The sequence below is a fragment of the Oncorhynchus kisutch genome, unplaced genomic scaffold, assembly GCF_002021735.2.
Source record: "Oncorhynchus kisutch isolate 150728-3 unplaced genomic scaffold, Okis_V2 scaffold2576, whole genome shotgun sequence".
In the NCBI taxonomy this organism is placed as follows: domain Eukaryota; kingdom Metazoa; phylum Chordata; class Actinopteri; order Salmoniformes; family Salmonidae; genus Oncorhynchus; species Oncorhynchus kisutch.
Genome location: NW_022264521.1, coordinates 14,422 through 27,584, shown reverse-complemented (window position 1 = coordinate 27,584; position 13,163 = coordinate 14,422). Strand labels below are relative to the sequence as shown.

The window sequence follows — 13,163 nt, the reverse complement described above, 5'->3', positions numbered from 1 at the left end:
TGCCCGACCTCACTAATGCTCTTGTGGCTGAATGGAAGCAAGTACCTGCAGCAATGTTCCATCTAGTGGAAAGCCTTCCCCAGAAGAGTGGAGGCTGTTATAGCAGCAAAGGGGGACCAACTCCATATTAATGTCCATAATTTTGGAATGAGATGTTTGACGAGAAGATGTCCACATACTTTTAGTAATGTAGTGTAAAGCCAACATGAAACGTGATACCAGGCCTGTCTGAAAAAGTGAATCCATTCTCCTCTAGCTAATAAAACCTGTCTCCCTATCTTCTGAATCAAGCTGGTACTCAGTACAGTAGCCTATGCTTCGGAGGGGGGAGGGGCAGGTAGCCTAAACACAGACAGGTAAAGATTTTCACCTGGCAGGCAGTCAGAATACGTTTGAGTGACAGCGTGGGGGCTTTGTACAGGCGTTTTGTTGTAGGACCAGAAACAAATGCCTGGAACATAAAATAAGGTTATTAACCAGTTCCCATGCTTTTAAAATAACAGTTATGTTATGGATCACGTTCCTTCCAGGTTCCCTTGCTGTTATTTTCCGGTTGTGTTCCCTGAACTTGTTCCAACCCTGGATATAAACTCACCTTGCATTTGAAGGGTTTGACGGGCAGGTGGACGATCATGTGCGTTTTGAGCGTCTGTTTCTGGATGAAGCTCTTGAAGCAGATGTGACACTGGAAGGGTCTGACGCTGTTGTGGATCAACATGTGTCTCTTCAGGTTGGCTGACAAGGTGAACTCACGGGAACACACCTCACACTTATGACCCTTCATTCCCTGACCAATAAGAACACAGGAGGACAGTTAGATGAGGACCATTGCAGCCGAATGAATGAACATGAAGTTAGTTGAAATTCTGTAAAGAAGCTGAAGGAAAAGCATGACTATACTGGGATCAGACCTAGCTTGGTCAAATACTTCTAAAGGCTGGGTGGTACTTAACTTGGTTGGTCTGTTATACTGGGATCAGACCTAGCTTGGTCAAATACTTCTAAAGGCTGGGTGGTACTTAACTTGGTTGGTCTGTTATACTGGGATCAGACCTAGCTTGGTCAAATACTTCTAAAGGCTGGGTGGTACTTAACTTGGTTGGTCTGTTATACTGGGATCAGACCTAGCTTGGTCAAATACTTCTAAAGGCTGGGTGGTACTTAACTTGGTTGGTCTGTTATACTGGGATCAGACCTAGCTTGGTCAAATACTTCTAAAGGTACTTAACTTGGTTGGCCTGTTTGGGATTATTCCATTCCATTGCACACTAAATCAAGCACTAGTACTGATATGATTCATATGCATCCGAGCCAGGCCATGAAAGATCATGTATTCTTTGTTCTAGATAGCAGACACAGACACAGGCAGCCCAGCGGTTAAGAGCTTTGGCCCAGTAACCGAAAGGTCGCTAGTTCGAATCCCCGAGTTGGCAAGGTTGAAAAGTCTGCCGTTCTGCCCTTGGGCAAGGCAGTTACCCCACAACTTCTCCTCTGGCTTCTCCTCGGACGTAGATGTCAATTAAGGCAGCCCCCCGCACCTCTCTGATTCAGAGAGATGGGTTAAATGTGGAAGACACATTCAGTTGAATGCATTCAGTTGTGGAACTGACAAGGTATCCCCTTTCCCACAGTCAATCCAGTCTGTCTCAACCCACCGTGTCTGACCGTCTGTCTCAACCCACCGTGTCTGACCGTCTGGCTCAACCCACCGTGTCTGACCGTCTGGCTCAACCCACCGTGTCTGACCGTCTGGCTCAACCCACCGTGTCTCACTGTCCGTCTCCACCCCCGTCTGTCTGTCTGTCTCCACCCCCCGTCTGTCCGTCTGTCTCCACCCCCCGTCTGTCCAACTTCAACCCACCTCGTATGTCTGTGCGTCCGTCTCCCCCCCCCCCCGTCTGTGCGTCCGTCTCCCCCCCGTCTGTGTGTCCGTCTCCCCCCCGTCTGTGTGTCCGTCTCCCCCCCGCGTCAGTCCGCCCGTCTCCATCTCTCAGGTTGGTCATCTAATCTATACCAACACCACTGACTACACTTCTCAGGTTGGTCATCTAATCTATACCAACACCACTGACTACATCTCTCAGGTTGGTCATCTAATCAGAACCAAGGACTATATACAGTTCCTGGAAATAACTACTTTTAATAAAGACTAACTAAACTGACCACTGAGAGCATAGTCAGTCTACCATGACCTTTGAAACCTTCTGGGTTATGGTTAGAGCTAGGGGTTCCAGTGGTCTCAGATGGTCAGTACCTTGTGATTGAGGGATGCTGGAGGAGGGCTAGGGTTAAAGGTCAGGGGTTAGAGTTAGGGTTAAGGTATATTGTGGGTGAGAAATGCTGGCGGAGGGCTAGGGTTAAAGGTCAGGGGTTAGAGTTATGGTTCAGGTATATTGTGGGTGAGGTATGCTGGCAGAAGGCTAGGGTTGAAGGTCAGGGGTTATAGTTAGGGTTTAGGTATATTGTGGGTGAGGATGCTGGCGGAGGGCTAGGGTTAAAGGTCAGGATTAGCTACATGGCCAAAGGTATGTGGACACCTGCTCGTCCACATCTCATTCCAAAATCATGGGCATTAATATGGACTTGGCCCCCCCTTTGCTGCTTTAACAGTCTCCACTCTTCTGGGAAGGCTTTCCACTAGATGTTGGAACATTGCTGCAGGGACTTTCTTCCATTCAGCCACAAGAGCATTAGTGAGGTCGGGACACAGTCGGCGTTCTAATTAATCCCAAAGGTGTTCAATGGGATTGAGGTCAGGGCTGTGTGCAGGCCAGTCAAGTTCTTCCATACCGATCTCGGCAAACCATTTCTGTATGGACCTCACTTTGTGCATGGGGACATTGTCATGCTGAAACAGGAAAGGGCCTTCCCCCAAACTGTTGCTGCAAAGTTGGAAGCACAGAATAGCCTAGAATGCATGCTGTAGCGTTAAGATCTCCCTTCACTGGAACTAAGGGGCTTAGGCCAGACCATGAAAAACAGCCCCAGGTCATTATTCCTCATCCACCAAACATTACAGTTGGCACTATTCATTTGGGCAGGTAGAGTTACCTGGCATCCACCAAACCCAGATTTGACTGACTGCCAGATGGTGAAGCGTGATTCATCACTCCAGAGAACGCGTTTCTACTGTTCCAGGATGCAATGGCGGCGAGCCTTACACCACTCCAGCCGGCGCTTGGCATTGCGCATGGTGATCTTAGGCTTGTGTGTGGCTGCTCGGCCATGGAAACCCATTTCATGAGGCTTCAGACGAACAGTTCTTGTGCCAACATGTTTTGGTTGGTGAATATATTTATAAAAGGCACCTTAGAGAGATTATCACAGCCATCAAAGCCCACACAAATCACAGCTCTTATTTGAAATGTCTTTAAAAATCCACCATGGGGAAAAATGAATGGCAGTTTGGGACTCTGTATCGAGTGTTGCAACCGAGAACAGACCTTCGCGCTTCAGCACTCGGCGGTCCCGTTCTGTGAGATTGTGTGCCCTACCACTTCGCGGCTGAGCCGTTGTTGCTCCTAGACATTTCCACTTCACAATAACAGCACTTACAGTTGACCGGGGCAGCTCTACAAGGGCAGAAATGTCATGAACTGACATGTTGGAAAGGTGGGATCCTATGACGGTGCCACGTTGAAAGTCACTGAGCTCTTAGGTAAGGAAATTCCATTTCAAATGTGTGTCTATGGAGATTGCATGGCTGTGCGCTCAATTATATACACCTGTCAGCAACTGGTGTGGCTGAAATAGCTGATTCCAATCATTGAAAGGGTGTACACATACGTTTGGCCATGGTTAGGGGTCAGGGGTCAGAGTTAGGTACCTTGTGTGTGAGGGCGTGCTGGCGGAGGGTTATGGTTAGGGGTCAGAGTTTGGTACCTTGTGTGTGAGGGCGTGTTGGTGGAGGGTTATGGTTAGGGGTCAGAGTTAGGTACCTTGTGTGTGAGGGCGTGCTGGCGGAGGATTATGGGTAGGGGTTAGGGGTCAGAGTTAGGTACCTTGTGTGTGAGGGCGTGCTGGCTGAGGGTTATGGGTTGGGGTCAGAGTTAGGTACCTTGTGTGTGAGGGCGTGCTAGCGGAGGGTTATGGTCAGGGGTCAGAGTTAGGTACCTTGTGTGTGAGGGCGTGCTGGCGGAGGGTTATGGGTAGGGTCAGAGTTAGGTACCTTGTGTGTGAGGGCGTGTTGGCGTAGGGTTATGGTTAGGGGTCAGAGTTAGGTACCTTGTGTGTGAGGGCGTGCTGGCGGAGGATTATGGGTAGGGGTCAGAGTTAGGCACCCTGTGTGTGAGGGCGTGCTGGCTGAGGGTTATGGGTAGGGGTCAGAGTTAGGTACCTTGTGTGTGAGGGCATGCTGGCGGAGTGTTATGGGTAGGGGTCAGAGTTAGGTACCTTGTGTGTGAGGGCGTGCTAGCGGAGGGTTAAGTTTAGGTACCTTGTGTGTGAGGGCGTGCTAGCGGAGGGTTAAGGTTAGGGGTCAGAGTTAGGGACATTCTGTGTGAGGGCGTGCTGGCTGAGGGTTATGGGTGGGGGTCAGGGGTCAGAGTTAGGTACCTTGTGTGTGAGGGCATGTTGGCGGAGGGTTATGGTTAGGGGTCAGAGCTAGGTACCTTGTGTGTGAGGGCGTGCTGGCTGAGGGTTATGATTAGGGGTCAGAGTTAGGTACCTTGTGTGTGAGGGCGTGCTGGCTGAGGGTTATGGTTAGGGGTCAGAGTTAGGTACCTTGTGTGTGAGGGCGTGCTGGTGGAGGGTTATGGTTAGGGGTCAGAGTTAGGTACCTTGTGTGTGAGAGCGTGCTGGCTGAGGGTTATGGTTAGGGGTCAGAGTTAGGTACCTTGTGTGTGAGGGCGTGCTGGCTGAGGGTTATGATTAGGGGTCAGAGTTAGGTACCTTGTGTGTGAGGGTGTGCTGGCTGAGGGTTATGGTTAGGGTTCAGAGTTAGGTACCTTGTGTGTGAGAGCGTGCTGGCGGAGGGTTATGGGTAGGGGTCAGAGTTAGGTACCTTGTGTGTGAGGGCGTGTTGGCGTAGGGTTATGGGTAGGGGTCAGGGGTCAGAGTTAGGTACCTTGTGTGTGAGGGCGTGCTGGCGGAGGGTTATGGGTAGGGGTCAGAGTTAGGTACCTTGTGTGTGAGGGCGTGCTGGCGGAGGGTTATGGTTAGGGGTCAGAGTTAGGTACCTTGTGTGTGAGGGCGTGCTGGCTGAGGGTTATGGGTAGGGGTCAGGGGTCAGAGATAGGTACCTTGTGTGTGAGGGCGTGCTGGCTGAGGGTTATGGGTTGTGGTCAGATTTAGGTACCTTGTGTGTGAGGGCGTGTTGGTGGAGGGTTATGGTTAGGGGTCAGAGTTAGGTACCTTGTGTGTGAGGGCGTGCTGGCGGAGGGTTATGGGTAGGGGTCAGAGTTAGGTACCTTGTGTGTGAGGGCGTGCTGGCGGAGGATTATGGGTACGGGTCAGAGTTAGGTACCTTGTGTGTGAGGGCGTGCTGGCGGAGGATTATGGGTAGGGGTCAGAGTTAGGTACCTTGTGTGTGAGGGCGTGCTGGCGGAGGGTTATGGGTAGGGGTCAGGGGTCAGAGTTAGGTACCTTGTGTGTGAGGGCGTGCTGGCGGAGGTGGTGTAGCTGGACAAACTCCAGCCCACAGTGGGAACAGGAGTATGGCCGAGGACTCTGGTGTTTCAGTAGATGGTTCTGCAGCTGGCTGCGGTAGGTGAAGGACTTGTTGCACTCTGTACACTGGTAACTAGTTGGTCCCTGGTGGCTGGTCTGGTGGCGCTTCAGATGGGCGTAGGTGGGGAACTCCATGCCACACTGGGAACACACGTGGCAGCGCCCGCGCTCGTGTTTGGTCTCGTGGGCGCGGAGCTCGCTGGGGTAGGCGAAGCCACGGCGACAGAAGCGGCAGCTGTAAGGTTTGACGTCGGTGTGCTGCAGCATGTGTCTCTTCAGGTGGGAGGTCTGGGTGAAGCCCTTCTTACACACGGTGCATTTATGAGGCCTAGTTCCCTGGTGGGTGAGCAGGTGGGTCTGCAGGTGGCTGGGTTGTTTAAACAGCTTCCCACAGTGGGGGCAGGCGTGGGGCTTGATGCCCTGGTGACCCAGGATGTGAGTTACCAGGTTGTACTTGGAAGTGTAAGACTTTTCACACATACGGCACTTCCATCTCTTCAGCCCCTCCCCCATGTCCACGCAGTACGACTCATCTATCTGGATGTTGATGTCTAGACGGTCAACCCTCCGGCCGTGGTGACGATGGGTCCCTCCTCTTCCTGCTCCTGCTCCTCCTCTTCCCCCTACCCCCTGCTCCAGCTGGTTGCCCCACATCATACCCTGGCTGTTCTCATGGTAGATCTCCCCCCCCTCGTACCCCCCCACCTCGCTGGACTGGAAGTAGCTGCTGATAGTCTCCTCCTGTCCTCCTTTCATCAGGCTGTTTCCCTGCTCTCCCTCTTCCTCCTCCTCCCTTGCTCTCTCCTGATGCCCCCTCTGCCCCTGCAGGCCTCGATGCCCCGGCTCCCCTTTATGGCTGTGCCCTGCCTGGGAGTGTGTGTGAGGGTGTGTGTTAGCCTGCTGGCTGGACATGTCTCTGTCACACTCGGCACAGCCTTTTTGGGCGGCGGCACGGAGAGAGGCGGGGTCAACCTGGACCAATCCCCCTCTAGTAGTAGCCAGGTTGTTCAGCATGTGAACACAGGACGTCAGGCCAGTGATAACCCCTTCTCCTTTCACTTGGGATGACCCGTCCACAGGCACTCCAGCATGGCGCTCGGGCCCTACCATCTTCCCCTCGGGGGATGGTCCGTGCCACCTCCTCTGGCTACAGCTGGGCTGCATGTGTCCGTCTTCAGGCAGGTTTTCTCCCAGGTAATCTCCGTTAGCTCCTATCAGCTGATCAGCGTATTCGTAATCCACCCCCTCTACAGGCAGGGCAGGGGACTCTTTAGGTTCTCCTGTGTAGAAGCCATTAGGAGCGATGGTAGCACCAAACACCTCATTCTGAGAGATGAGCCCCAGAACAGCAGCCTGGGCTAGAGACAGAACCACCACAGGATCAGTCTGAGTGCCAGAATCAACCTGTCTGGCCATCTCCCTGGGCTCACATCTAACCAGGCGCCTGCTGGCTTCCTCCTGAGACACAAACAGGGAGACAAGGTTAGTAATGCAGTCAACACATCTTTACTATCTATGATGTTGATCAGAGATAGCAGCAGAGTCAGTGAGGAGAGAATTCATCAATAATATCACCCATCAGCCCCTGGTCAAGCATCATTAATAATATCACCCATTGCCCCTGGTCAACCATCATTGATAATATCACCCATCAGCCCCTGGTCAACCATCATCGATAATATCACCCATCAGCCCCTGATCAACCATCATCAATAATATCACCCATCAGCCCCTGATCAACCATCATCAATAATATCACCCATCAGCCCCTGATCAACCATCATCAATATCACCCATCAGCCCCTGATCAACCATCATCAATAATATCACCCATCAGCCCCTGGTCAACCATTATCAATAATATCAACCATCATCAATAATATCACCCATCAGCCCCTGGTCAACCATCATCAATAATATCACCCATCAGCCCCTGGTCACCCATCATCAAATCAAATCAAATCTATTTATATAGCCCTTCGTACATCAGCTGATATCTCAAAGTGCTGTACAGAAACCCAGCCTAAAACCCCAAACAGCAAGCAATGCAGGTGTAGAAGCACCCATCAGCCCCTGATCAACCATCATCAATAATATCACCCATCAGCCCCTGATCAACCATCATCAATAATATCACCCATCAGCCCCTGGTCAACCATCATCAATAATATCACCCATCAGCCCCTGGTCAACCATCATCAATAATATCACCCATCATCAATAATATCACCTATCAGCCCCTGGTCAACCATCATCAATAATATCACCCATCAGCCCCTGGTCAACCATCATCAATAATATCACCCATCAGCCCGTGGTCAACCATCATCAATAATATCACCCATCAGCCCCTGGTCAACCATCATCAATAATATCACCTATCAGCCCCTGGTCAACCATAATCAATAATACCAATAACAGCAACTCGAGTGAGGTAGCCTATCGGTTAAGAGCATTGGGCCAGCAACTGAAAGGTTGTTGGTTCGAATCCCAGAGGCAACTAGGTGAAGAATCTGTCGACGTGCCCTTGAGCAATGCACTTCACTCTAATTGCTCCTGTAATTAATTGTGGATAAGAGCGTCTGCTAAATGACTAAACTGTAAAATGACAGAGAGGCGGATTAGGAATCTTGATAGAGGAGTTAACTATCTAACGTTGGTCAACTGAGTTGAACTCGGGATAACAGGTGACATGAGAGGCTCACCTTTTAGTCAGCCAATTTCTATGGCAAAGAAACCTTCAGAACTACCCTGCTCCGGGGCACACTGTCTCAGGGCTGTCATTTATGCTGAATGAAGTGTTGGAGCTGTGTGTTGAGGACCAACCAAATCAAATCCCCATTCACAATCCTTTACTTTAGATTAATCTAGATTCTATACCGATCCATAATATAATCTGAACATGTAGCTAACTGAATGAATCCACACAGCTGCAAAACACACACAGTAAGAAGACTACAGCTACACTTTCATGGTAACATACTGTTGTTCTTACATGATAATATGATATGGTGACAGATCTGGTCTGAGAACAGTTAGAGAGAGAGCGAGAGCAAGAGCGAGAGCGAGAGAGAGAGAGAGAGAGAGAGAGAGAGAGAGAGAGAGAGAGAGAGAGAGAGAGAGAACAGACACAGAGAGAGAGAGAGGACACAGAGAGAGAGAGAGAGAGAGAGAGGACACAGAGAACAGACAGAGAGAGAGAGGACACAGAGAACAGACACAGAGAGAGAGAGGACACAGAGAACAGACACAGAGAGAGAGAGAGGACACAGAGAGAGAGAGAGAGAGGACACAGAGAGAGAGAGAGGACACAGAGAACAGACACAGAGAGAGAGAGAGAGAGAGAGAGAGAGGACACAGAACAGACACAGAGAGAGAGAGAGAGGACACAGAGAACAGACACAAGGAGAGAGAGCGAGAGAGAGAGAGAGCGAGGAAAATGAAAGCGGGTGATGGAGGAGAGGGGGAGGGGAGAAATAGGATGAATGAAAGTGGGGGAGGAAGAGAGGGGGAGGAAGAAAGAGCGAGAGAAGGAAAAAGAGAGAGGGAGGGAGAAAGGGGAAGGGAGAAAGAGAGAGGGGGGGAGAAATAGAGAGAGAAGGAAAGAGAGGGATGGAGAAAGAGAGGAAGGGAGAAAGAGGAAGGGAGAAAGAGAGGAAGGGAGAAAGAGGAAGGGAGAAAGAGAGGAAGGGAGAAAGAGAGGAAGGGAGAAAGAGGAAGGGAGAAAGAGAGGAAGGGAGAAAGAGAGGAAGGGAGAAAGAGGAAGGGAGAAAGAGAGGAAGGGAGAAAGAGAGGAAGGGAGAAAGAGAGGGAGAGAGAAAGAGAGGGAGAAAGAAAGAGAGGGAGGGATAAAGAGAGAGAAGGAAAGAGGGAGGGAGAGAGAAGGAAAGAGGGAGGGAGAAAGAAGGGGGAGGGAGAAAGAGAAGGAAAGAAAGGAGAAAGAATGAAAGAGAGGGGGAGGGAGAGAGAATGAAAAGAGAGGCACTGGAGAGAAAAGAGGAAGGGAGGGCAGAGAATGAGAGTGAGAGGGTGAAAGAGGCGGGAGGGGGAGAGGGAGGCAGTGAGCAAACAAAAAAGAGAGGAAAGGGAGGGGAGAGGGAGAGAAAAGGGAGGGGAGAGGGAGTGAGCAAGCAAGAGGGAGAGATAGAATGACTAAATGAAAGGCAGACAAAATGAAAGATTAAATCGTGTAGAGAGGGAGACTAAGAGAGAGAGCGAGAGACAGAGAGCGAGAGACAGAGAGACAGAGAGAGAGAGAGACAGAGAGCGAGAGAGAGAGCGAGAGACAGAGAGAGAGAGCGAGAGACAGAGAGCGAGAGACAGAGAGAGAGAGCGAGAGACAGAGAGAGAGAGCGAGAGACAGAGAGAGAGCGAGAGACAGAGAGAGAGAGCGAGAGACAGAGAGAGAGAGCGAGAGAGAGAGCGAGAGACAGAGAGATGACAAAATGAAAGATTAGATCATGAAGAAAGCGAGACAGAGAGCGAGAGACAGAGAGCGAGAGATGACAAAATGAAAGATTAAATCATGAAGAAAAAGAGCGAGTTGAAAGAGCTTTAAACAGACATTTGAGGCTGTTGGGACAAAATATGGAGAAAGGTTTCACCTAAAAGGAGGGAGAACATTTTAAACAACAACTATCACATTTTCCTTCTCAACTCTCAAACTGTGACTGTTCCAACTAATCACCACTAAACCAAACTACCCAAACACAAAAGGTAAATGTTAACCTTAATCCTGTGGTTACCAGCCCAGAACTCACCACATTCTTCCTGTTGTGATGTTTCAGGTGCTTCAAGGACCTCATTCTCCAGACAGAGACAGAGTGTCTCAGAGACAGAAGAGAGGAAGTGTTCTGCTCCTATTTATACTCAGGAAGAAGGAGGCGGGCCTTCTGGCTCCTCCCCCTACCAGTGTGTGTGTGTGTGTGTCTCTCTCTCTCTCCACACAAGTACAAAACATTATGAGCGCCAGCTCTTTCCATGACAGACTGACCAGGTGAAAACTATGATCCCTTATCGATGTCACTTGTTAAATCAAACTTTGTCACATGCGCCGAATACAACAACTGTAGACCTTACAGTGAAATGCTGACTTACAAGCCCTTAACCAACAGTGCAGTTCAAGAAAGAGTTAAGAAAATATTTACCAAATAAACTAAAGTAAAAAATGTGAAAAAGTAACACAAAATAACCATAACGAGGCCAAGTCAGTGTGCGGGGGTCATTTGTACATGTACCCACTGTAGCGCCTTACGGTCAGATGCCGAGCAGTTGCCATACCAGGCGGGGATGCAACAGGTCAGGATGCTCTCGATCAATCCACTTAAATCAGTGTAGATGAAGGGGAGGAGACAGGCTAAAGAAGGATGTTTAAGCCTTAAGACAATTGAAACATGGATTGTGTCTGTTGCCAAACAGAGGATGAACGGGCAAAGTGCCTTTGAACGGTTATGGTAGTAGGTTTGAGTCAAGAACTGCAACGCTGCTGGGTCTTTCACACTCAACACTTTCCCCATGTGGATCAAGAATGGTCCCCCACCGGCCTCACAACCGTGTAACCACGGCAGCCCAGGACATCCACATTGGGCTTCTTCACCTGTGGGATGGTCTGAGACCAGCCACCCAGGCAGCTGATGAAACTGAGTTTACACAACCAAAGAATTTATACACAAACTGTTAGAAACCATCTCAGGGAAGCTCATCTGCTCGTCGTCCTCACCAGGGTCTTGACATGACTGCAGTTTGGCGTCGTAACCGATTTCAGTGGGAAAATGCTCACCTTCGATGACCACTGGCACGCTGGAGAAGTGTGCCCTTCACAGATGAATCTCGGTTTCAACTGTACCGGGCAGATGGTATGGGCAGGCATAAGCTACGGACAACGAACACAATTCCATTTTATCGATGGAAAGTTGAATGCACTGAGATACTGTGATGAGATCCTGAGGCCCATTGTCGTGCCATTTAGCCGCAGCCATCACCTCATATTTGAGTATTATTATGCACGGTCCCATGTCGCAAGGGTCTGTACACAATTCCTGGAAGCTGAAAATGTCCCAGTTCTTCCATGGCCAGCATACTCTCCAGACATGTCACCCATTGAGCATGTTTGGGATTGAAGAGGCGCAGCACAACATTCCACAGGTCCCAATCAACAGCCTGAGCAACTCTATGCGAAGGAGATGTGTCGCGCTGCACGAGGCAAACGGTGGTCACACCAGAGACTGACAGGTTTTCTGATCCACACCCCTATCTGTTTAAAACTGTTATCTTTGACCAACAAATGCATAGCTGTATTCCCAGTCACGTGAAATCCATAGATTAGGACCTAATGAATTTATTACACTGATTTCCTTATGAACTGTAACTCAGTAGAATATTTGAAATTCTGGCATGTTGTGTTTATATATTTGTTCGGTATAGTTTCCTCAGATCTTCTGTTATGAAACCAACCAGGTTGATAGTTACAGAATACTGACTGAATCAAATAATCATGAATTTTGGGCTCCCGAGTGGTGCAGCTGTCAAAGACACTACAGTCCCTGGTTCGAATCCAGGTGGGATCACATCCGGCTGTGATTGGGAGTCCCATATGGCGGTGCACAATTGGCAAAGCATCTCCGGGGTATGCCGTCATTGTAAATAAGAATTTATTCTTAACTGACTTGCCTAGTTAAGTAAAGGTTAAATAATGTTGAACTGCATGCATGCTGATAGACTTAAACCAATAAGGTCTAGTGTCTAGGTAAAAACTGATAGGGCTTTTCACCATGTAAATAGACTGTCCCCTGGTCAACACTACACTAGTACTGGGGGAAACTGGGATCAACACTGTCCCCTGGTCAACACTACACTAGTACTGGGGGAAACTGGGATCAACACTGTCCCCTGGTCAACACTACACTAGTACTGGGGGAAACTGGGATCAACACTGTCCCCTGGTCAACACTACACTAGTACTGGGGGAAACTGGGATCAACACTTTCCCCTGGTCAACACTACACTAGTACTGGGGGAAACTGGGATCAACACTGTCCCCTGGTCAACACTACACTAGTACTGGGGGAACTGGGAACAACACTGTCCCCTGGTCAACACTACACTAGTACTGGGGGAAACTGGGCTCAACACTGTCCCCTGGTCAACACTACACTAGTACTGGGGGAAACTGGGATCAACACTGTCCCCTGGTCAACACTACACTAGTACTGGGGAAACTGGGATCAACACTGTCCCCTGGTCAACACTACACTAGTACTGGGGGAACTGGGATCAACACTGTCCCCTGGTCTGTCCCCTAGTCAACACTACACTAGTACTGGGGGAACTGAGCTCAACACTGTCCCCTGGTCTGTCCCCTGGTCAACACTACACTAGTACTGGGGGAAACTGGGATCAACACTGTCCTCTGGTCAACACTACACTAGTACTGGGGGAACTGGGATCAACACTGTCCCCTGGTCAACACTACACTAGTACTGGGGGAACTGGGCTCA

At 49.8% G+C, this 13,163-nt stretch overlaps 1 protein-coding gene across 1 annotated transcript; it reads right to left on the bottom strand.

Annotated features, from left to right (window-relative positions):
• Positions 1–271: 271 nt before the first annotated feature.
• Positions 272–10,547, bottom strand: LOC109883163 (zinc finger protein 710-like). The gene is made up of 4 exons (XM_031819776.1): positions 10,428–10,547; positions 5,584–7,125; positions 596–787; positions 272–451 (listed from the first exon to the last, which is right to left on the bottom strand). The coding sequence occupies exons 1-4, from the start codon at positions 10,470–10,472 to the stop codon at positions 299–301; spliced, it is 1,932 nt and encodes a 643-aa protein (XP_031675636.1). The 5' UTR covers positions 10,473–10,547; the 3' UTR covers positions 272–298.
• Between the last annotated feature and the right edge of the window lie 2,616 nt (positions 10,548–13,163).